The following is a 26,429-nucleotide window of genomic DNA, read 5'->3' on the forward strand; positions in this document are numbered from 1 at the left end:
ATAACTCACTGCACTTCTGCAGTAGGGCAGAAAAGGATACACACCATATGTGTGCTATTGGTATTTCTGTGCTTGCATGGGTTCTGTCAAGGTACTCTGGCTTCCTCCCACAATCCAAAGACATGCAGTTAGTGTGTTTAGGTTAATTGGTTATTCTAAATTACCCATAAGTGTGAATGTGATTGCAAATTCTTTTCTGTCTCTCGGTGTTATCGCTGCAATAGACTTGCGACCTGTCCAGGGTGTACCCCGCCTCTCGACAGCTGGGATAGACTTCAGGCTACCCGTAATAAGTGGAAGAGCATGGATGAAGCAGCAGCTGTATGTGAAATTTGTTATAAATCCATAAAATTGAAAGATGCACATGACAAGTTTTATGTTAACCAGACTAGACTTTGTTGAACACTCCTAAAAATAACCCTTTACGTGAACTTAAATAATCGTGGAAAGGATTTCCACATTAATAAATGGCTTTCTATTCACACTTCTGTTTGTATTTGACTTGGCCTAACAAAATTTGCATGAGTTGGATCATTTCCATCAAATTAAGTTGGACTCAAGTGCAGTAAATAAGTTGATTCATCATTAATTAATTAAGTTGGTCCAACTCAAGTACATTAAGCTGGAATAACAGAATTGCATAATGCTTAAATAAAGCAAGCTCTAACTGGGTCTTGAAATGCCAGATTATGTACAGAACCAGTGCCAAGTAAAGGCTTTTGACTTTGACCTACCTGAGACAAGTCACACAGTGGCTTCAGTGCTTGCTGTACCTTCTTTATCTTTATGATATGACAGCGTACACAAGAGAGGAAAGGGGGGACCTAGACCACTGTATTGAGGGCTAGAGGCTTTGTTACATGGGTTACCTACTCTGCTGTGAGCAACAGGGGTGCCCTACTTTAGAACCTTTTAAAAAATCAAAGAAAATTCCAAAGCAGAAGTATCTTTACTGTCATATTTCTTTTTCAATTTCCAAAAATACCCAGTAAGTAAGATGCACTATGAATGTTGTCTGGTGTGAGTTATTTATTAACATAATAATATTTCATAATTACTGATCTCTCATAATTGCACAAGAAAACCTGAAAAAGAAATAATAAATTCAAATGCACAAGTATTGAATTCACAGAGCTTTTCTGCTTCCAAATGGAAAAGCAAACAACTGAGCGTTGAAGTCACATTCAGTTTTCATCTCCTTGAAAGGGATGACAAAGCAATGGCTGGTGTCTTCTCTGCTCTGTTGTTGGCTCTCCGTCAAACTGAGCTGCACAGATGCACTTACCATCTGTGCATATCTACATTAAATCCTGCTCTTCTCCATTGAAAAAAAATCACTTATTGAATAAAAGCTCTTCAAGTACATTCTGGTGTTGAACCAGTAAATAAATGAACATAAGAATCCACTTCAGTCATGAAAATATATATATATATATATTATTCACAGGTAGTATTCTGTTGTTCGTGATGCCTTCATGGAAGGTGAAAGGGCTACTCCAAACTGCCGAAGCAAGACAAGGTGGCGGCATAAATGCATACAGGAGGTGATAGGGCTTAAAAATTAGGGTGAACGATGGCACAAACCAAGATATATTCACTGGTTCACTGATCACTAACATTTTGTCAATCCTCAACGGGAAGTGAGGGTATGCAGTGCTGTGCTGTACACAAAATAAATTAATCAGCTATGACTTCTAATTCAATCAAATTCTAAATATACTTAAAGTTATGTTCAAGAAAAAAAACATTTCGTTTTTATAAGACTTGTAAATTAAAAGAAAAAAAAATCGCAAAAATATATTATTCAAATAAGAGAATTCAGTCTATATTGTGTTTAAAAATGTTTTCTGACTCTTAGAGAAAATAAATGAAGAAAGTGCAAAGCATGCAAGAAAACAGGACAATATGACAAACTGTGGCTGAATAACAATGATGGTTTGATGCTATACACAGCTGATCTGTCATATATGTGGAAGCAGACAGGTCACGTGGCCTTTATGTGTCCAACAGTTTGGGTTCTTCATCATCAGTGTTTTCAGACACTACAGAATAGGAGTGTCTGTTATTACCGTGCATCACACTATCTGGAGTCAGAACTGCAAGATATGGAGCGATGCAGAAGATGGATGGAGGAGAGTAGTTATCAAGTTCATACACAGGTACAGCAGCATTGGTCCAGTGTTGGGCTCCAGCTCCTTTCATTATCAAAAGGCATGCCGAGGGTCTCACATAGTTTCTAAGAGGAAAGCAAACAATATGTTTGGCTTAATAGAAGAAAAGTTGAGAAACTGTCCTACAATAGGCTCTTTGGGTTGAAAATTAATTAAAACATTTATATATAAGCTAATAGGAAAATGAAGACAAAAATCTCTTACTTGTCTTACTCTCTGAAGGAGGACCATGCGTGGAGTGGCACTTAGTTTTCTGCAGTAAGAGGATCCAGTAAAACTGTTTGTTATTACACTCTTTGAATTAGGATAGCAAACAGGCTTCAAAGATGCATAACACAAACACTTTTAAGTCTTCCTTTCATGTTTACAATAGATATTACACACATATTGGTTCATTTGCTTACATGCAAAATTTACATCTAATGTTGTTACATAAGTACAAATCTAATCAAGTGAAATTTACTTGAATGGTACACATTCATATTTGAATTAATAAACTTTTGATCTTTTATATTTCAGATGCATTTTACTAATAAAAAGAAGCATTTTTAAAATTGTATTTTGTATTATTCACTGTTTACTATAAAGTAAATTTTGCGGTAAGGTGAATTTAGTATTTACCTTGCGATTTAGTTGATAGTGCAGACTCCGGTCTGACAGCCAGGGATGTTTGAGGGACTCTGTTGCACTCATCCTCCAGCTCTTGCTTTTCACCAGAAGACGTGTGATAAAGTCTTTAGCTTCATCTGAGACGTCTTTAAACTCCTCTTCCTCAAAGTTCCACTCACAGGCCAGGATGTTGTTCAGCGTCTCGTTGTCATCATCCCCCAGAAACGGAGACAAGCCGCTGAGTCTGGACATTAAGAATAATACAGATGTCAGGAACTGTACAGGTTGTGTCTCTGTGTGTGGACTGAATGAACTCCTTGACTCACAGCATATAGGTGATGACTCCAAGACTCCACATGTCCGTTGGGAATGACACAAACTCGTAGTTGATGACTTCAGGAGCTAAAAACTCAGGCGTTCCAAAGTTGACCTTTAGCTTCTCCCTAGGCTTATACCTGTCAGAGGAACCAGAACCATAAGAGAAAAACATACTCAAATAAACCAATGCATGAAAGATGAGGTGACTATAAATCTTACCTCCTGGCAAGGCCAAAGTCAATGATTTTAATCTTGTTAGTAGCTCTGCTGACACAAAGAATGTTCTCAGGCTGAAAAAGAACACAGATTCTGGTGTCACATATACTGTGTTTTAGAGGCCGTTCTTCTTTTTGGCATAGGTGCAAAAGATAAAGAAAAGAACACAGACAACACCCTACATTTTATTTCATTAACAGAGATGGAAGCTTTTATTTTGAAACTTTATAAACTTGTCTTTTCATTAGACTGTTTAGGCTCCAAATGAATGTTGTAACATATTGAAAAATAAATAAAAATACTGAAAGAGATTATTCCTACTGTGATGCGAAGACTCAAGTAGGTTTACCTTGAGGTCGAGATGTAAGATGTACATTTTATGCATGTACTGCAGCCCTTCACAGATTTGCCGTATAAATAGCACCGTGTCCAACTCTGTGAGGTTGTAGTTCTCGTCAATGATGCGGTCAAACAGCTCCCCTCCTTCCACACTACCACACAAAGAGAGACACTGTTACAGCCAGTTCGAATTTGTAGAGGCTCTTTTTGTATTGTCACAGACACACACAAACTTACTATTCCATGACCAGGATGATGTCGTTACGCGACTCAAATGCAGCGTATAGCTGAATGAGGTTGGCGTGGTTCAGCTGGTTCATCACCTGGATCTCATTCCTCACCACCTCCTGATAGACGGAAATGAAATGTAAATCAAATTTAAAATCACATATAGGAAAATGACACGTAAATATGGAAGTTAATGAATGACAAAACTATATTAATTTTAATTCAATTGTATTTTTTAGAGCCAAATCACAACAGTTGCCTCAAGGAGCTTTATATTGTAGGTTAAAGATTTAATAATACAGAGAAAATCCCAACAAACAGAAAATGAGCAGCACTTGGTGATAGTGAAAAGGAAAAACTGCCTTTTAACAGGAAGAAACCTCTAGCAGAACAAGGCTCAGGGAGGGGCGGGGCCATCTGCTTTGACCAATTGGGGGTAAGGAGAGGAAAACAAGAAAAAGCCAGTCTGCAAGATTTTTAAAGCTTACAAGGAATAAGTTATGAACACAAATAAGTCATGCTTGTCTTGAGGATTTTCAGTGTGTAACATATCAGCTGTTGAATTTGTAAAAAAAAAAAAAAGACCTTAAAAGCCAAGTGCTGGTTATATTTTGCCTTATTGAAGCATGTCAAAAAGTGCAAGAGTGCCTTTTGCTTCACTGCACAATTATTCCTCTTTGGTCCCTCATATCATAAAACTGGAGCGATCAAACAGGCAGGGTCCTTTCTATGATTTAAGCTACTGCAGACTGCTATAGAAAGGTTGGTTTGGTCAAGATGGTATGTTAGGGACTAGGTAGATCAAATCCTTCATGGCAGTTTTTGCTTGTGGTTCAGTTTAAAATGTTCAATGGAAACAGAAGTTACAGACCTAAGGGACTTGATTAAAAAGTAAATATTTATATTAGCAGCATGCAACTCATAGCAGCCTGTGCTACAGCCATTCGGGGGCATAGTTAGATACAAATAAGACAAAACAGACGTACAGTCAGACACAAAGTGCCAGCTGTTTGGTCGTGGATCATCAGCGACAGCCATGTGGGTCATTTGAGGATCTGGCTACAAGTTTAATGAGCTTTTTAAATACTTCAGATTATAATCTAACCACACAGCTATACTCTGACATCTGACCTCCACCGCATATCTAGTTGACTGAGAGAAATAAAGACACAATGGGGCTGACAAATGCCCATTACCTCAGCGTGTCTATTTTTAAAATCGAATCCTTTATAGTGCAGTGATAAAAATGACCATGTATTAGACTGTCTGAGAAAACTGGCATCTCAGCAGCATCGCTAAACCTGGATTCTGTTTCGTATTCAGCATTAACCAGCCAATCATTGCTGCACCTTCTCTTTCTGGCTCCGGGCTTTGATGATCTTGGCAGCCAGAGTCAGACCAGACGAGTTCTCTACGCACTTGTGGACTTGTCCAAAACGTCCCCTAATGAAAGAAAAGCAAACACACGGAGGAGTTAGAGGTGTGGACAGATGGGATGAAGAGCCGGAGAACAACCATTCTGTAAATTGGATTTTATTATTAAAAACAAATATTCCTGGCGCTGAAATATGATGTTTCACGTTTGCTGGTGTTTGCTGCTCAAGCGTATTTGGATACGGTTTTGATTGGTTTTGTTCAGGATCTCTTTAATGTTTATGTCGGACCAATTAAACAAAGGGGTTTTATGAATCAGCTGCCATTAAAAAGCTGAAAATTCTTTTAAATATCAAAATAACAATTTGTTTGTGACTCTTACTTATGTCTATACATTATAATAGTTTATTGACTCGTATAGAAATTCAGGCTATGCTCTTGTGTAATTTGACAAATGTGTTTGCGTGCTAAGGAGTAATCTTCTATTTGAGAGGCAGGATTTAGCGCTGGTCTGTTACATCAGAGAGCCCCCTGAGGGTCAGCACCATTTGCCCTTTGGGGGGGCAACTAAAATTATTAGCGCAGGGTGTGAGATCGTCTGTTATTTCATTATTGAGTGCCAGTGCACACTAAGCATCTGTGCCTGTAACTGAGCGAAATGAAAATAAAGTTCTGTAATGAGAGATGAATGTTCTGAGTGTTTCCCTCACCCTCCCAGGACCTCCTCTCTGTTGATAGTGTAATAGGTGGCGATCTGGTGGGGTTTGGGAGTAACGATGCGGTGGTCGAAAGGTGCTAGCGGTGGAGGACTTGAGTCTGAAGAAGAAATGAAAAAGAAAGGCAAAGAGAAGACAAGTTACTGTTACTGAGTGCAGAGAGGGAACGAAAGGCTGAGGAAGAGGTCTCAGCACCCAGAAACAAAGTAGTTTAAAATGGCAGCATGCCGGCGTCTCATTATGTGCTCCGCCAGCTGTGCTCGCTGACATGTTAGTGACGCTCGCACAGGCATGCTGTTATGACACTGAAGCTGATTTAAAGTCTGAGGAACGCAGAGGCAAATGTCATAAAGTAACTCATCAAGCTGAGTCTACACGGAGAGCCTATAGGATGCATGAATACTGCGCTGAGCAGTCCAGGATTTTGAAACACTGAGGTCATGAAGCCTAAATGCATCTTTTATGGATAGCACTGGAAATGGGAAAAAAAACCCCTCAAAGATGCACTATGAAAAGTGTCTGACCGTTTTTTGCTGACTGTCACATATCTTTTATTTGCAGCTTATAGCAGATTTAAACAACAGAAGTTGACCTAAAGTGCTTTTTTACATCTCCCCCCAAAAAATACATTAAAGCTGAAATGCATGTTTTGTTGTGTTAAGTAAAAATCACTGTGTTTTAATGATCATTAAAATGTGTTTTGAGTTTTCAGATTGATGATGATTCATCTCATTCATCATGAAACCCTGTCCTCCTCTAATAGTGCCCTGCATGTTCCTGGGATTGGATCGATATTGAAATTTGCAGTATTGCACAGCACTACTTCTTGATCTTTGTCAGTCTGCGGTCTCTACTCCCTCACATGCACATTGATAAGATACTGCATGTATACAATATATTGACTGACACTGACGGTGATTCAGAGGCCTAAATTTCAAAACACAAGTTCCTGAAATCTTTCCTTACCTGATTTCTACAAACACTCCCATTTATATGTCGTAGCATTAGTTGTAGAAAGCAACAGCCTACACCCCAACCTCCCTGGACCGTTCAGAAAAGAAGCACTCACACACTTTCTTACCAATAATAAACTCCTTTATTTCCTCCGCCGCCTCCCCTTCGTCTTCTGTCTTCGCTTGGTCAGATATGGAGACCTGTGGCTCGGCTCCCTCTACGACCTGTCCATCAGCCCTTTCCACTTTACTGTCCTCCACCCGGCTCTTTTTGAGGTCGTCTTTTCCAAGGTCTTCTTCCGGGACGTGGCGTTTGCTACAAGTGGCCACATCACCAGCCTCCTCGGAGCTTCAGAAAGGAAGGCACAGAATATGAATGTGTGATGTGGTTTGAAGTTCCCCTTTTCCTCCCCCAACAAAATAATTTCCTCTTAGCTGGCTTAATGATCCAAAGAAGTACAAGTAAAGAAAATAAATAGTTAACTTAATGAATTTAATAGCAAGTAGCATAAAGATATATGGTAGCTTTGCTAAGACACACCTGTCATACTGAAGCACAGAGGCCCTGCAGAGCCAGGCTTTTTCTGATTTTGATGATTCTTCTCTATGCGTTGTCTTCACATCATCTTTCACTTTTCCACGATTTTCAAGACTAACATCTTCTCCATTTTGCTTTTCTTCTTCTTTTTCTTGTTCTTCTGGCTCAGAGTCTTCAAATATACCCCCCTCTCCTTCCTCATCCTGCCTTTCCTCAGCCTCCTCCTGCCTTTCGTCTGACTGGGCAACAGAGGTGTGCGGTTCTTCAAGGATCAGCGTTTCCAGATCCTGTCTTCCACTTCTTCCATCCCCCTCAGCCTCTATGTTTATGTGCGAATGCTCGGTGTTCTGCCTGTTGAGCTTTTCCACCTGTTCCTGGAGCACAGGCTCATTCAGGGAGGAGGTGTCTGTAGTGAAGAAAATACACGGATACAACCAGATGTTTGGTGAAAACGCTGTATTATATTTACTAAAAATGAATGTAATCAGATGATTGATAATCCTCAGATAGATGGAATTCACTCATCACATATTTACATCTTATGCTAGTCTGGGTGGTCACTTGCTCGATAAGTCTGGCCCAATTCAGATAAAAATCTCACATCATCCTCTGGATAGTTTGTTGCAGAGTGTTGTGAAGACACGAGTGCAGATCCGGTTCTCAGATCCATATTAAAGCTGTCAAGCTAAGACCTAAATTCTGATCTGTCATCTGTGTTTCAAATTTTGCTCATATATACATTTATTATGCGAGCTTGACATGTAAACATGGGGGATTATTGCAGACAAATACTGTTTAAATTTTATTCACTTTGCCTTTTGTGTTCTGACTGTTTACATGTTGGTCGATGTGAATGTATCCTATTTATTTAGATACTGTTTCATTCTCCTACTTGGGTCTCTTATACTGTCTTCCCTCACTTTTGTCAGATTGCGATGTCTTCAGTGTCTTTTTGCATTTTTTTCTTCTCATTGCCTGAATTTGTAGTGTTTTGTTTGATTTCTCATATATTTAAATAAAGGCTGAACTGCCTCTTGTCTCCCTTTTTATGCTGTTATCCTTCAAACATGATGAAAACTGTATTTATGTCTGCCAAAAAGTCAGCAGATGTAGCAGTGCAGCCATGCGAGACTTCCAGGGATCATTACATAGCTTGTCTACATATAAGATTTAAAATTTTTAAAGGCCTTCTTAATATGTTTCCCATCATTTACTTATATTTTATGTTTTTATGCTAAACAGAACACATATCTTATATTACAAAAACAATTCTCAGAAATCCTGAACTGGTCTCCCTGTTATATTAAAGTCCGTTATATTCCATGATGTACATATATTTCAGATTTATGATGTATTATATGCAGATAACGAGTTTAGAAATTTTGTGGTGGGCTCTGCATAAACTTGTGATTGTGGATTGTGTAATATCTTGTTTGAGTTTACCTGACGTTTCTTGCGGTTTTCTCTTTTTCTGGGCCTTTAAACCTTTCAGGCTCAGCTTGGCTTTTTCCTTATCATCCTTTGCCTGGATGTTAACAGAGGAAAGAAAGATCAGGTTTTAGACATTGTGCGTAACATTCAAAAGTGGGGCAAAACCTGCAATTGGTGGAAACTTCTCATAGAAAGGAAAATTGCTGATAGATGCAGATATTTCCATTTGTGCAATAATGTGACAACAAGCTTCAAAGCAGTTTCTGTTGGGAAGGTTTTCCCTCATAACTCAAGTGTATTGATGTCTTGCTCAGCAGATGCCTCCTTCTGGCCAAAGAGGAAATATGTGGCATTTCAACTACAGCAGTTGAAATGCTACACATCACTCGAATCAGTTCCACACTTTAAAAGAGAAATATTCACTTTATCCCTGCATACAGTATATATGACAGTCGCCATATGGTGCAACAAATCTGTCTCCTTAACCCTGTATCTAAAAAAAGCCTCTAAATCAGCAGTGTAACCATAGATTATATGAATGCATGAACTATGCAATATATGTTGCATGTGTTACACATCTGTAACATATATTCATATTTGGTTACAGCACTAGGAAGTGAGTCTCTCTAATAAATCATGGCATTAAGAACGATTAAGAATTTGACGACTGTTGGACTGAAGCTGTGCAGCTGCACTGCAAGCTGATAAAGATGTGGTCTGGGAAAGATAACCAATGTGACATTAATCATTTACACCTCGGAGGCCGATCACAGTCTCAATGGTAAATCACTTAACATTACAGCAGGCACAGCAGAGCCAAGACCAGCCACATAGGAGTCATATCTAAACTCACAGGAGTTAAAAGGCAGAGTTTTAAAAAACATTGCCATTTAAATGTTATTTGAACTGTCACATATACACAATATGAATACATTCAGTCAAGAGGATACCAATGCAACCATGCTCACTATACAGTGAGACCTTTCACTTTCACTGCCATGTTCAACAATGCAGATAAAAATGATGGAACTTTAAAAGTGCTTTTGCTAGATTCTAGTGGAAAACTTGCTCATGATGTCGTTTAAACTTCTCACCTTCCTGTTGGCTTTCCGTCCAGGCTGTTTGAACAGAAGCTCCACCAACCTGGAGCTCTTTACCACCTCACCGATGAAGCTTATCACCTGCTGGGTGCCCTCCACCAGTTTCTCCACCCCCTCCAACCTGCGTCCCTGACTCTCCATGTGCTCACTGGCCCTCTCCATGGCCCCATGCAGCTCCCTGCATACTGCTTCTACCCCAGACCCACGGCTTTTTCCATGGCTTTCTTCACGTATTGAAGCTAGATCCAAACCCATACCCCTGACATCCTGCGACAGGCCATCCAGCTTGATCAAGACAGTCTGTTGCATGTTGAGCAAACGCTCCATCTGAGAGCTCAGGAAGTCCATTCGACTTTCCACAGATCGCAGGGCAACATCATGAGGAGAGCAAGAGGATGATGATGAAGAAGAGGAAGAAGCAGCTTGAGACTTTTCTGATCCATTTAGAGAAAGCTTCCTTCCACCTGGCTTCTGCCCGTGAAGAGGGTTTGGATCATAAACCTTGGCTAAAGAGTTAACAAGGCTGGAGCTCATGATTGACCTAAACGTGACTTCTAATAAAAAGCGTTTATTTAATCTAAAGTCCAGTTACTCTCACAAAGTCTCAACTAGCACAAAAAACATAGTGCCAGACAAAGCTGCAGACAAGTTGAAAGGACTGGAGGGACAACAGATAGCTCTCTTCCAATCCTTCACCACCGAGCTGAGTTTTAAGAATAGCAAATGGCTGTTCTCCCAATTACAGTGCAACACCGCTGTGGACGTAAGGGACTCGGTGGCCAGTGATAAGAGCTGAGGGCTCGAGTGTACAGTGGGGGATGCTGGGGAGGGTCGCTATGTGACATTTGAGATACTTCAAAAGCCCTTCAGTCAGGTGTTAGAATCCCAAGAATGCTGAACTAAATATGATGCTGTAAAAAGCAAGATAAACAAATATAGTTTAGGGCCAATAAAGAAAAGCATAACATCTCTAAATCTGAAGAGCCCGTGCCATTTTTCAGCAGGTTTAGTCACATTACACCATTAATCGCATTTTCATTTTGTTTTTCACATTGTAACAAGATTGAAGGAGGGATGCCAGCACGTGCGAAGTGGTAAAAAAGTTACTAATTAAAGAGGACTGAGATTATTTCTGAACACTGCCAAATACTATCAGTTTATCGCTTTTTATACCTAACTTGTTTCACTCAGAGTAGCAGAGAGGAGCCATTTAAATTTTTACCAAATCACCACCATTCTGACTATTTAGCAGACTGTTTTCTATCTTTCTGCAGTGTATTGCTGCATTTTTGAGTTATTTTGATTGTATTTATGGTTAAATATGAATATTAAAGATTTTTTTATTTGCTGTTCATTAAGTTTAAAAGTCATCATTTATTTTACAGCTCACTAATCCTGAGCCAACACTGTTCAAGGACAGAAGTTGAGTAAAAGTTAAAAGGGTTTGGTTTTCCTCTGGAGGCCACCAAGTGGAAAGAACTTCCGAGGTTCCCAATATAAGCCTGCTGTCCACACACCGTGAGGGACACAAAGACAACGGGACACAGGTGATCCAGCTGACACCTAAGAACTGTTGATGCAGAGGAGAGGGGGATTGTGGGAGAGGAAACTTCCTGCACATGTGTTGCTGTACAGAATTAAAGAGGACAGACATACACACTGTCGCTGACACACGAGTTCATATTCATGAACAGGCCCACCTACTGAGACGTGACTCTGCACATTGACCTCAAACTTTTCCACATCTCAGTACAGTCTATCAGGAGTAGGCTGAGCGACAAAGCGCTGGCGCCTATATACTGGCACCCATTTGTCAACAACGGAAAAACCTGACCTATACTCTGCTCCTCACGCTGTTCCCAAGTACGGACAGCTCATCAGCTGTCAGGGTTAACACTTGTATCCCCAGTGGCTATTTGCTATTGAAGGTGAGAATGATAAAGGACACGGTGCAAGTGCAGACAGAATGCAAAACATATGGTTGAAATACATGTTTCCTTACTGAAGGAGATCAGTAATCCGGCAAAAGTGTTTTCACACTAAACTGCTTTATAAAGATTATTGCAAAGCCTCTGTTTGACATTAATCAAAGATAAAATACTGTAATTAGTCAGGGTCTAAAACGATATTCAGTGAAACTTCAGAAACAGCTCTCATGCTAAAGTGGATTACTGCAAGTAAACATATAGAAAAATCTGTTTTTTGTAGCTTTTTCAAGCAATTGCTTTGTACGGTGGCCCTAAGAGGTCAAACTGTTTAAGAAAACACCTGAAATTATAAGAAAAACAACTGCAAAAGCACATAAAACGCAACAGAAGTTGTATAAAACACAAAGGACGTAGAAAAAAAATGCAGCCCAAGCTCACAAAAAAAAAAATCACAAAACATGACAAAAATACTATATGAGGGAGAAAAAGATGAATGCACAATATCTTCCATCTTTTCCATCTCCATCTGAGGATTCAGCAGTGCTGTGAAGGAGGAAAAAGATGGAAGAGATTGTGCATTCATCTTTTTCCTCCTTCACAGCACTGGTGAATCCTCTCCTTCATGCCTTCACTATCTCAGTGCAGTGTTTTGGTTTCTGTCACTTCAGGAGCTGGTCCGTCACAGTTTTGTTTCCCCCAAAACGCTTCTGTTGTGCTTTTTGACATTTTTTTAATAGTTCTCTTCTATTTTATTCAACTTCTGATGTGTGTTTTATGTGCTTTTGGAACATTTTCACATTTGGTGGTGCTTTCTGAAGGTGCAGTACATTTGGCCTCACAGGGGCACCATAGTTTTGCACTTGAAACACCACAAACTAAACACCACAGATTCAGCCACAAAGAGGTTTTTATATCTCTGTATCAACGGCCTGTTTCATAAAGGTATTTCTCAGGAGTTTTGCGGATAACTTGGACTCAGGGAAGAACTGGGTGATCAAAAGTCACTGTGTGAAAACAATTTCGAAAATATCTAGTTAAAGAAAATCCAGTCAGGATTCATTCATGAATGACACTATAGTTAACATGTCAGATGGCAAGGCCACCATTCTTTCTCTTGCTCTCTTTATTTTTTGTTGTCTTTAATTAATTAAAACATGTTCTATGTACGCTTGGTGTTCATTTTAAAGTAAGCTGCTCTGACTACATGAATACTTTTGTTAAACTTCAGTACTATATATGTTACAGCAAGTTAGCACAGATCTCAAGCATCTCTTTTGAAAAACTTCAGAAAGTTTTGCACTTAGCCATAGCCACTAAACAATGACCTATAGGAAACACACACAGGCAGTCAAATACACACATGTAATGACTCAAAAGAATTGCTGCCATTAAAATGCTACATACACACAAAAACACTGCATCTCAGGAAAAATTATTATTTTCAGGAGCTGTCTTTTTTGGTTTCTCTTTCTCTCCTTCAAAGATCCTTGCTTCGCCCAAGCTCAGTGAGTTGCTGCCACGCCGTCATGAAGAGTATTGACAGTGTTTATTGTTTCTAAAGGAAGAAGAGGTTACACAGACGTTTCCTGCCACTGCGGTCTTTTTGATTTACATTTGAGAATACTCAAATAGGAATGCCATGATATTTTATATGAAATAAACATCAAATGTGATATGCTGCTCTGTGGTCATAATTGCACTGTGTAAAACCTTTATCTTTTTCAAAGCTACTATTTGTGTAACAAAAAAAAAAAAAAAATCAGACCAGATACATTTTAACAGCATTAAACAATTTTTTCACAGGCAACAACAAACAATACTGCTACAACAAAAAAAATATTTTATTATTTAGATTATATTATACTGTCATATACTCAAAAGTATATTGTGCTTGTTTTAGAAATATATAAGTAAAAAGGGAGTAAACAGTACACTATTTTATATGAATGTATCTTCCTTTTCCCTACTTCTTTATTTCCTTATATCAGCATCAGCTCTGAATCACTGCATACTCCATAACAACTACCTTTTGTGGGGACAAATTGTGATACAGTAGATGGCTAAATAAATCTCCACACAGACTCCACACTACAATAGCCAAGAGCCAGTAGGGCCGGAGCAGAGTGCTGGTAGATTGGTCTGGTGGAAGGTTTAACTGTACCCTGTCAGACAAGCTCTGAAATCCCTAGTCAGAAAAGGTTACATGGTAACACGAGAGGCTGTGTGGTACAGGAGCACAGTTTGGGAATGAGGCTGACGCAGCCTAGCCACTCTCACCGCATATAGAATTACTCAGCAGGAAGACACAGACAATTTATAATGCTTCTTCTACTGCCGTGGGCTTTCCAGTAATCCATTATCACTCCCAGAGCCACAATTATAGTCTGTGTCACACATAACAAATGCACGCCTTGGGATGGTTGCTGTTGTGGTAAACCTGGTCCATATTTAACAATGCTGTAGCTTGGCGAGGGAAAGCTGAAATAAGAGGGACATGGTAAGTAGGTAATTTACTTAAGTGATGGATTTTTTCATATTTTTGAGACAAACATTTTTTCCTAGGCTTGCTTATTTATAAACTAGAACACAGAAAAATGGTCTAAAATGTGTTTTCAGTTTCTCGAAATGACAGCAAAATATAAATGTGCATGTGTCAGTAGATTCATGCATGCCTTTTCTATATTTTGCTTCAAATTGATATACTTGAAAAGCAGTTTGGGTCAGGTAGACGAGTGTTTTAAAGGACATAGGAAGAAGTAGGGCTTGTGGATTAAATTGGTGCCTCCTATCCAAATGATTAGACCAGGAAGGGAAGGGATACAGACGAGACATTTTGGACCCACCGACAACAGCTCAGTGGCGGCTCTTTGAGCTTTGGCATGTTCCAGGGTGCTGGTCCAGCTCTGGGACCCCTGGATAATCCAGGGTTTCCCTCCCAAATGGCATCCCTAACCACATAAGATTCACCATACCATGAATATGACTCACACCACGCAACCTTGCTGAGACCAAAGATAGTTGCATTCAGAGAGGGGGTCCTCATCAACCCAGCAGTGTGCTTGACCTGAACAGTAACGAACCACATGCACACTCTTCACACAGACTTCATTTTTACATTTTACATTTTCTTAGAGGTTTTAGTTTGAAATTCTGGAAAAACCCTGAAAAGCTATTTCAGCCCTGCATGCCAGCCAAAGTATGCAAACCCAAGATACCGTCTCTTCATAGTTGTACATTTGAAATAGAAAATTTCAACATATTTTGCACAATCTACACTTTTTCCTTACAGTTCCCTATTAGAGATTTAGTCGTTGGGAGCAACATGAGTCAATTTGAAACTAAAGTTTTGCTAAACCTGCACCATGCAAAGCTGTAGTGATCTGTTCAGCAGGTTATGTAACATTTTGCGTTTAATGACAGGATTGTTCCATTGTTGATAGACCATATAAGTCTGGCGAGTAGATGCCAATAGGAACAAGTGCACATATTATCTCCACAGCTCCACCTGCTGCTTTTTTATCTGTCAAACCTGCATGTGTCACCACTGGCCGATGACAGTCTGTTCTTTCCACAGTTTAGCTGCCATGATAACCAGATGGTAGATTTAGCTCTCAGCAGCCTCAGAGCTCAGTGGGACAGGAAAAAATTCTCTTCATAGAACAGAGGTGCTTTATTACGTCAGAAAAGTTTGTGTGTATGTGAAGCGTGTTTGTGGTGCAGGGGGTAGCGAGGATAAGCATGCGGACGTGTTACATGCTAAACAGCATGAATGCATAACCCCGAGTGATATCACACAAATGTCAAATATCAAAACTGTATCACATTCCATTTTATGCTAAACTAAAAGCTAATGGTTTAGATTTATTATATCAAAGCTTTTCTCGTACAGAAATCACACTTGCTTAAGTGCTGGCAATGGGCTCGGGCTCATTTTCATGATGCAAACATGCAGATAGACACAGTCCACAGGCACGAACCAGAGACACTTCTGGTATTTACAGGTAATTCAATAACCATGTTGATGCACTTAGGATATCTGGAGACCCCTAGAGCATCCTCCGCAATACTTTTTGGGCTACTTCTTACTTTGGGATACTTTGAGTGTTTATAGAAGGAAATATTCTACATATAAAATTGAAACAAAATCATTGGATATTTAAGGCTTATTATACACTAACTATTAGCTTAGGGCCACGCAGAGACAATTTTGCGAGATAGGATCTAAAAAGTTAAGCCGACACATATTTTTGTTTCAATGCCCCAAAACATGCAAAAGCAGCAAATCTGATACATCATACGTCCAGAGATGGTTTCAATACAAATGGGTTGTTTGGTACAGTCTGAAGTGAAGTCATTTCATGCATTTTTGCTTTTCATGTGCTTTTTTTTCATAACATGTACCGCTGACAAATGAAACCCTACTTGTGACCCTCACCCTAAAAGTGAGAAGTATAGACATGCACATTCCTGAAGAGATTTGCTATTTATGTCCAATCCAATCTCATCACATTGTCACATCTGGGAAACGTTACGATGCAACACCATCATTTTCAGATAGACCTCCACAATACCCAACTCTTTAACAGAATTGAACAGAGTAGAAGCTGCATGTTTGCAGCGGTACATAAAAGTGTCTGACAGCAATCAAAGTAAGTGCTGTGATTTAAAAAAACAAATGGTGAAAGAGAAACACTTAAATACTTCTTCCTAAATCTGTTGCCGTAGATATATGTTAATGGATTTCTATAATCTGTAGTGATCTGGTCAGGATGTGCAACACTATCATTCTATAATAGTCTTTTAGGTACTAGTTTAAAGTAACATATAACAATGTAACAAGAAGCACTGCACACAGACGTCCACCAAATCAGCTCACTCTCTGGGCAGTATTTACTTTTAACAGAACAGCATTGTAATTTGTGTCTATTCATTTTGCTTTCTTTGTTGATTTTTTCCTAGCGTGGTAAAAATTAGCACAAAGGGCAGGATTTTGTTATTTGCTCTGTTGAAAACTATTTTAATATATGTGACATAATTTTTGACATAATTCCTTAGACAAAACAAGGGCAGTAACATACTTTTAAATAGCTCTATATAGTATTGAAAGACCTTCAGATGAATCTATTAATCTAGAAGGAGAGGTCAGAGGTTATTCACAACTGTGTAAATCTTTATACGATACTTAATTACAGCATCATATCGTATAATTACACTATGTAAAAATAAGTCTGGTGGCTGTATTTTAAAATCAAGTATTTTGCACTTTGGTCTTCTTGCCACTAGATGGAAGTCTGTGATCACAGACCCATCATGGACGGCTCTGCCATAGACTGTCTCTGGTCTATGCGCACAACTGTTGACTACTTGGGAATCTGGAAATAAAAGCATGTTGTCAGAGTGTAGCACCCAGCTGTTCCCTGGTTACTGTGACCCCTGACCTAATGCCCCTGTACAAACATTTAATCGCACAAATCCAAATAGTCAGTGCTTGCCATGGAAGATCTGCTGTACATGGTGACAGATCATAAACACAGCATCCAATCGCATATCTGTTTTACTGAGAGATGAAATTCCATGCTGGCTGGCATTCTCTTACTAACATTAGCTAATTTTGTTTTTGCCTCTTTCAGCACATTTTACATGCATAGCATTTTCTATTAAAGTGCTTAGCATATTTGATTAGTTGATTTAATTAAATAGCTATAATGAGCCCATGAACACTCATTTTACTTGTCCATTCATTACATGCTGCACTTTACATCCCAATGCATCCTTTATAAAGCAGCCTAATTAAGATGATGCTTCTCTCTCTGCTGTGTATTTTGTCAATGCTGATGCTCTGCTGCAAACTCAGGGGAAATAGTATAATCTGGATTAAAATGGGATACATTTTAAACGGACTCATTTGCTATTTTAAAAAGAGCAACACACATACTCTTAATCAGTCTAAAAGCTCTGCAAAATGTCCAGTTTTTACTGAAAATGCCCTTAGATATAGAATAATTGTTGTATATGTAATTTATATTGCTACTGTAAGCAACACAGGCCATTACTTTCCTTGAGATTAGTTTGCTGCACTCTGTTTATCTCAATAATGACTGACTCAGTCTGACTACTCAAACTGTTTTGACTCTCAGGTAAAGAAAAAATAGAAAAAATAAACATGTTGACTTTATAAACTAGTTTTAAAAAAACTAATCGGGTTATGTGGGCTAACAAATGAAGGTTTTTGTGCTTTTTGGACAGGTTTCAGTGGTTGTTCTAAATCTGCCTGCTTTAAAGACTGCTGGGAAGCTGTCTTGTTTGCTGTTGTTTTAACTACTATTCTTTAATCTGCTAATGTGTCGACAAATCCAAATGATCCCAAAGACAATAATGAAAAATGACTTGAATGTTTTAGCAGCATTTTCTCTCATTCAAAGTATTTCAGGCTTAAGGCCTGGCCAAGCAAGTTTTCCAAATGAATCGGTGCCAAATACCTGAGTCAGAGCCTACGCACAAAGAAAAATCCACTGAAGCTCACATAACAAATTAGGCTATTATGTGATTTCTTTCTAAGTGATTTTGTTCCCGTCTCTGTGTGGTCTGCCTCAAGTCTTTTGTTCAGTACTGTATATTTTTGGCATGAATCAATGAAAGTTTTCTGCACACTGTACATCACATCTCAATGATATTTACTGGAGATCTGCAAACCCATGCAGGCACAGCAAAGCTTTCTTAACGAGACTGCAGTGCTAACAGTCCACCACTGATCCGATCAAGTCACTGTACTGAACCTCTTTGCTAAAATGTCAATGATGGTGCATTTCGAAGCTTTTTGTAGCATTATTTTAGAAAAATACAGCCTGCTGTCGTATACAGATCGCTGAGGACGTCTGGGCTTCGGTTCTGGTGAGTTAAAGTCTGTATTTGTTCAGTCTGTCACTTAGCATTAATAAGCAGTTAGCATCAATAATATACACTCTATGAGAACACTTGCCAAAGATCTTTCAGATGGCTCTGGTAGTTGTGACTGTGCCAAATATGAACCAGTGAGTGTTTCCAACAAAATAAACATGTGGGTCAGCCCACATAAAGTAAATACATAGTACTGAAACAATTTGCTTACTACCTAGCCTTCATGGAGAAAACTCTTTTTGATAACCAGATGAAGAATAATTAGATTTCTCCACTTCAAACTTCAAAGTACAATAAACTCACACTTCTATGTACATGCCAACAATATTACCATCTACTGATAGTGACGCTAAAGAAATTTAAACCTAAAATTGTTTAACACATCAGCACCATTTTTTGATGATAACACCATAAACCTTGAAATTTCTCAACATTTAAATATAAAAGGTAAAAGGAATAAAAAAAGAAATACAGTGATCATCATTGTGTTAGAGCGATACAACAGGAAAGAAAAAGGATACGGAAATTACTCCTTTTGGAGCTCTGCATTGACACACAGCTTTGCCCGTGTATATTTATTTGTGTTTGTTGACAATGAAAAGTAAACAACTGGGGGGAAAAGTCTACTTCTGAGTAGAAAATAAGAATTAAAAGGACGGGTATGTTTCACCAAAACCCATTTTATACCCAACACCTGTTTAACAGAAAACAGCTTTTTAAACAGCCTGTTTTTGGTTTTAGGATACAGGGCAATAGTGCAGTAAAAGAAAAACATGTGACTATGTATCCACCAAATATAACTGTTTCCCAGCTTGCACATGGCATAATGTGAAAATATCTTTTTCAATATAAAAGTCATTAGTCTAAAAAAATGAATCTACATTATTTCTAAAAGTAGTTTTGCTCAGTTTAGACAATTAAGCCTATAAAACAAGGCGGCTCTCGGTTCTGAATGTCTTTCTTTGTGTTTTTTCATTGTGTCATGACTGTGAGACTCAAACCATTATGGGCTCTTCTCTATCCCTGATGTATTTGCATGTGTGCTAATTTTATCTGAGCTATGTGAGTGTGAGAATCTGAAGCTGGAGAAACCCTTCTCACATTAGTCATACTCACATGTATTAACACAAGCTGCAGTTTACTCTTCACAAGCCTCATACAAAAACCCACGGTTCAAATTATCTTATCAAATTCAGATGACTGGTTTTGATTGTAAACTTACAATACTGGATTTGATTGGCTCCAGCCTCCCCGGTGATCCTGAATTGGATAACCGGAAGAGGATGGATGGATGCATGAAAGTCATGGTAATTATTTAACTTATTTGCCTATTATATCAGCTACAACTGATCTGTAACACCAATATTTATACAAATTCATTTGGAATTTCATAATTGCATTAGCCAAGCATTTTGTAGCTGAAATTTGCTTTTAAGACATTAAACCCATAAAAGCTGATCCCTGGACTCACTGTTTGAGAGAATGGGGCTTGTAGTGTAAAACTACCTTGAGTCTTTGTGGCAGTCAGTATGACAAAAGAGCTGAGTTACATAAATGTACACATTTGAACACTTTGACTTAATTAAAACAATTAAATGCCTCCCTGCTGAGGCAATTTTGTTTTATCAATGATGCAAGAGGAGGGAAACAAAACATTGCCAGTGTGGTGACTCTTCAGTTTGTGGTGTGTGAACAGCCTTCCTCTTTGTGTCTCATGCTCTCACACTGTTGTTTAATAGAAAATTTATGTTAAACAGGCTTTTTTCCACACTCCAGTTGAAGACAAGATTAAGGCTTTTTCCCCATTTCAGTCCCAACACTAGTCCTTTAATGTTAAATAGAATGCAAAAGACTGTACGTGCATCTCTTGCTTAGTTACGCACACCTGTCTGTAAGTGACAGCTAGATCTGACAATGAGGTGACAAAATGTTAACAGGATGAGAAATGTGACCATCCTGAGTACTATCACAGCTGTCCTGGTGTCATATGTCTCATAAGTTACTTTTAATTTAAAGATCACAGATTGCACTTTCAAACTATATATATCTTGATTGAACATGTGTACATGTATATTTTCATCATCTCTTTCTCATTCTGTCTTTCTCCTCCTCCAGCATTGCTCTGTCGAATGTCACAAAAATCACACAGTTTGATTACATTCTTACATCATGCATGAGTTTATTCTTAAACTAAGCGACCACTTAAAACACAGCAGCAAAAATAGAAGTGCTTACCAACAGAAATGTTCTTGATGTCCTTAGTATCAGTGTTATTGGACAAAGGTGAAATTCATTGACTCATTTACTTGTATCGAACTCCAAAAGTATCCACAATCACGCCTCGCGTTTAGCGTCTATGCTTACTGACTGTTGTGGTTGTTGGTGTGTGTCTGGCAGTGATCTGCAGAGCTATAGCCGAGTTGTGTGCAACAGCAACCGCAGTTAATAAAAGTATGCTGAAAGCATGAACGAGTGGTCGAGTCTGTCGTGGATCTTTCACAGTAAGAAAACATAACTTACTGCAATCAGCAATCTACTGACATATGGTGGTGACATTTTACACACTGTACACTTAATATAGAGTCTATGAAAAAGAATCCTCCAACATTTAAAGTCTTTAATCGGGTTCACCGGTAACGATCGAATCACGAACCGCGAGAAAGGAGTCATGAGTTTCACGTGGTTGTGGGTAAGTAGCGGTGGCTGCAGTGACTCCAGACTTGCTTGCAGAAGTATGAGATGAGTTTGGCTGTAGTATGGACATATGCCGTGCATCCAGAGTGGGACACGATGACTTGAGAACAGTGTTTTGGATGTAAAACGTCACATTCAGCCATTTGTTTTAAAATTGACCGCAAGCTTCTGTCCATTACTTTTAGTTTTGCCTTTTGAAATCACATGATTCTTTTTGATACACCCTGTTAAGTAGCTATTATTTTATTATTTATTATTTTGTTCTGCTGGCTGTTTTTTTGTGCAAACACAACATTAAAGACAAGCATTGCATTTAAATTAGTGAACTTTGGCATGAATGGACCATTGCAATCGTTTAGAAAAAACCATGAAGTGGAGTTTGTTTTAACAAAGGCTTTTCCTACAGCTTGAATGTCATTCAGGTGTGCAGTGATATTTTCGATTCTGCAGAGGGCTGTCTTGCTTTAACACCGTGGACAGATTTCTTTTAAACAGGATTAACCCGCTGCACCTACAGGCTACGAATCACTTTAAAAACCCTGAAAGTTGCTGTGACAGTAGTAGAAATGATAAGCAGAGCTATAAATCTAACGGTAGTCGATCAGTGTGAGGAGAAGAAGACAGAGCAATAAAACGATTAAGCTGATACTGACAGACATTAACTGCCGAAGCACCACAGCACCCAGCTTTATGGGGAGTGGGTCACATTTACTTCCTGCTGGATTATGTTAACATAATAAACCGGCTTACTGGACACAGTATGCTTAAGTGTGGAGGGCATAGGCTTGTCTGCATGGAGTGGTGGAGTTAAGTGCAGTTGGATATCAATATAGATGTCACTCCTGGTGACATGTGTTTGACGCATGTATGATGACGTTATGTTTTCCACTGACACTCACACGTTGCCTTCAGAGGCATGAAATGTGGCTTCACATGCCTCAATACTATTGTTGTTGTTGGGTTTCATTAAAGCAGCATGTTGACTGGGCGTCAGCAGTTCAACCTCAGTGCAGATGAAAAATGTCAGTGATGCCAGAGATAACTGAGCTGATTAGTCTTACTGCCACTTTACAGTTACCGTCTATAAAACGGACCTCATCAGTCAAGTCAGCGGACCACGTTCACATGATCAGAAACACAACTCTTCTTCTTGGAGTGAAATCAGACACTACCAACAGATAACACCAGCATAGCTGAGCTGAGATATTTTAGGATCTTCATTGCAAAGATATGATAATCAAAATACCTGCACGCAGTGCCAATGGCTTCTGCTATCACAAGCCACCAAAGTGTGTGCATGTGTGCTCTTTTAGCATGGAGGCCTTCTCACTTCAGATCATCCATATAGGTGCCAGTGCTGCACATTATTAAACAGAATCTGTTATTTTATTATTAACAGAAATTTTGCCAATCATCTGAAAGTCCAGAAAATCAGTTTGTGCAAAAACTAATACACATTAATTACTGTGGTGTTTATTCGAATCATCATTAAAACTAATTTGTTTCTCTTTTTCATTTCACTTTTATTTTACCTGGAGGTTAATTGATATAAGAATTTCTCTTACAGGACAGACGTGGTCAAAGCAACAATCACCACTAACAAACAGAATCTCAGAATCAGATTGCATCACTCTGGCATCAAGACAGCATCCCTCTGAGTGATAATGTGACAACATCCGTTACTTAATTTCTGCTTAATAGAGAGCTGCAGCTTGTCAGGCTCTAACATATTCCACAACATGAGCGATGCCAGATTTCCCCATTTCTATATTTCTTACTGTTTACACTTGTGCTGTTTAGATTGAGTGACCCTCATGCATGCTCCCATATTCACCTGTGCAGATGTAGCACAGCTGCATTGACCTAAACTACTGTCTCACTCTGTTACCTCTGCATCTGAAGATGATGTAGTCTTTCTTCTCTTCTTTGTGGAGAATAATTTCCACAGCCGTCGCCACAGAAAAGTGGCCACCAGACACACACTGCCTAAGATCCAAAGATCTTTATCCCTTAGGAAGTTCTCCATGATGGAAGCCTTCCTCTTCCTCTTCCTGTCCCCGCTGTCTGCCTGCACGGGCTGTCCGTCTTATTTCAGGCTCTTTGCTGGCTTGGGTGGCTGGCAACAAGATGTTGACAAGGGAAGAGGCAGCAGGCCTTATTTATGAAATAGCTAGGCTCCTGTATCATGTAATGCTAAATCGTTTGCTTGCAGCGGTATCAGAAGAGGACAGGGTTTCTGTGGAGTCGAGCCACCCGCCCACCCAGCCACCCATTCACCCTCCACCCGGCTTCCTCCCTACCTCCCACCACAGGACCTAAAAGGAGAGAACACGCTGTCTCTGAGACGAGAAGGGGACAGGTGGTGTAGGGTTCAGGGTGTCGTTGCTGTACGCAGAATCAGATGCCTGCTGCTGTCCCTGCTGCTGCAGGCATGTCAGTGAGACCCCTGTGGTATCCTTTAACTTCAGACACAGCACTTCATACATGTTTCAGCCCTCTTTAGTCTGCCTCCCAGGCAGCCGCTTTTTCCTACTTAAGCCTCACATATAGGCAAAGACAAGTGCATGCATCACTGCAGACACACCTCATGGCAAACAGTTACACAAGCATGCATGACTGGAAACAAACACTTGCAACTGAGTGCTGCTAAATTTGCATTCTCTTCAACAGCACAGGTGACATTAAAACAAGAGCTGAAGCTGAAGTCTTTGTAAGTGCAGTATGGTGTCCATAGTGAGTCAAAGACAGGGAAAAGGGGACCTTCTTTTTAAGGTAATATTGTGTATTAATTATTGGAGGTCACGTAAAAAGAAATATTTGTATGGAACTCTACGTAGTCCTATGAAAAGTGTGTTTACTAGCTTGGATCACCACATTTAGCAACAATAACTTCTCCGTATCACTTTATTATTTGTTTATGCACAGCTCCCTTAAGGTTCAACTACACCATTTCAGTCAGATTGAGGTCTGGACTTTGACCGGGCCATCGCAACATCTTGAGGTTTTCCTTTTTCAGTCCTTCTGCTGCTGATTTGCTGCCGTGCATAGGAACCTTGTTCTGTCGTATGACCAGTTGTGACAAAGTTTCAGTTGTCAGAAAAGCAACACCTCACAACTGACTCTAGAATACTTTGGTATACAGATGAGTTTATGGTAATTTTTCTTGACGGCAAGGTGCTCTGGTCCCGTTACTGCTAAAAAGCCCCACCATTAAGGCTTGACAGTTAGCACGAGGTGTTTGTCCTGCTGTTTGGTGTCACTCTGCGTTATGGTCAGACATTTCTACTTTGGTCTTATTTATCCAAAGGACATTGTTTCTGAAGTCTTGTGGTTTGTTCAGATACAACTTTGCAAACCTAGGCCATGTTACCGTGTTTTTTTTAGAGAGAAGAGGCTGTCTCCAGGCAACCCTTCCAAACAAACCACGCATGTTTGTACCCTACAATAATATCTCTCTGTATAATTTCAGGGTCTTTACCTTACCGTGTAAAGCACTTTGAGGTGACTGTTGTTGTGATTTGCCGTTATAAATAAAAATGGGAAGGAACTGAATTGTTCTGACTCTTTGTTATTTTACTGTAATGAACTTGAACATAACACACTAAAGGCGGTTTTATGGTGCAGCAGAGTTTGGTGCGCGCTCCACTCGGGGGATTGCCCATCTGCCTGCAGAGAGATTTTGAGATTTAGCTCCTGTGTTTTTTGCTGACTTTGAGTGAAGTTGCTGGGATGTGAACTCCTGCAAAGACTGTAGCATTGTGTTAACACACCTGAATGCTTCAGCAAACTGCCAAGAATTTTATAGCGCTGCTCGCACTCGCTGTTGATCAGTCAACCGTGTGTATTTTATTATCAGCACCTGGCTGCTATTTATGATTTTAATTCTTCAGGAAGCAGTAAGGGTACACTTATTTAATGTGTAAAATTCTGAATTTATATTAATAATATAATAATGGATTGCATTATATAGCGCTTTTCAAGACTGTCAGAGCACTTTACAATTCCACTATTCATTCACACACTGGTGGAGGCAAGCTACAGTTGTAGCTGCTCTGGGGCAGACTGACAGAAGCGAGGCTGCCATATTGCACCATCGGGCCCTCTGGCAATCACCACTAGGCGGTAGGTGAAGTGTCTTGCCCAAGAAAACAACGACCGAGATTGTCCGAGCCGGGGCTCGAACTGGCAACCTTCCGATTACAAGACGAACTGCCAACACTTGAGCCACGATCGCCCCCTAATTTCACTTTGAAAAGAGGAGAAAGAAAGACAAAAGGACTTCTCATGCTTGCCTTCTTTATAGAGTTGTCTTTATAGATCTGGTCAGTTGTACAGTGATAGTGGAACATGTTAATGTTTGTTTTTTTGGGTAAAGTTTTATTTTGCTGTTTTCATGTTTTCAGCTTTTTCTTAAGAATATTTTACTTTGGTGCTTCTAAATGTTTCTTTAAGAGATATTGAGACTTTTTCTTGTCCTCTTTGTCAAAACTTACTTTATCAGTTTGACAAAAGTGTAGAATAGACCTTTTCAAAAAGACAAAGGACTTTACAGGTGTTCACATAATATTGAAGATTCTTCACTGCAGCACTCTAAGGCAAGCTTGATTTAACAAGCAACAACAGTTGGGGGTGGGGGGTTAAGTGGTCATAAATGTTGCTGAGCAGGAACCCTGGGAGGACAAACATTCCCCAGTGGGAATATGAGGAGAACCTCTGCACAAACAGATCAGGGGCAGAAGGGTCAGCATTAGGTAACGATGCTGGTGGATCTGGAAACTAGCCTGCGATATTACGACAACATATAGTTGTTTCTAAGAGACAGTGTTTTGTGGAGCATTGTTGTGTGTAGATTCTATTCCACCACAGGTATAGTGTATTCTTAATTTGTCATTTATTACCTTTAAACTGGCTCCAAAA

The 26,429-nt window shown here is 39.4% G+C and overlaps 1 protein-coding gene across 2 annotated transcripts; it reads right to left on the minus strand.

The window, feature by feature from the left end:
- Positions 1–1,014: 1,014 nt before the first annotated feature.
- mylk4b (myosin light chain kinase family, member 4b) lies at positions 1,015–23,743 on the minus strand. 2 transcript variants are annotated; one of them, XM_026147943.1, is made up of 13 exons: positions 23,401–23,743; positions 8,906–8,987; positions 7,466–7,868; positions 7,053–7,273; positions 5,966–6,071; positions 5,231–5,324; positions 3,891–4,000; positions 3,664–3,805; positions 3,318–3,388; positions 3,107–3,235; positions 2,793–3,024; positions 2,376–2,424; positions 1,015–2,236 (listed from the first exon to the last, which is right to left on the minus strand). In XM_026147943.1, exons 1-13 carry the CDS (start codon positions 23,536–23,538, stop codon positions 2,226–2,228), a joined length of 1,788 nt encoding a protein of 595 aa, XP_026003728.1. In that variant the 5' UTR covers positions 23,539–23,743; the 3' UTR covers positions 1,015–2,225. The 2 variants fall into 2 exon arrangements, with proteins under 2 accessions (XP_026003728.1, XP_026003727.1); XM_026147942.1 differs by lacking the exon at positions 23,401–23,743 and adding an exon at positions 9,988–10,691.
- Between the last annotated feature and the right edge of the window lie 2,686 nt (positions 23,744–26,429).

Source organism: Astatotilapia calliptera, chromosome 17 (assembly GCF_900246225.1).
Source record: "Astatotilapia calliptera chromosome 17, fAstCal1.2, whole genome shotgun sequence".
Classification (NCBI taxonomy): domain Eukaryota; kingdom Metazoa; phylum Chordata; class Actinopteri; order Cichliformes; family Cichlidae; genus Astatotilapia; species Astatotilapia calliptera.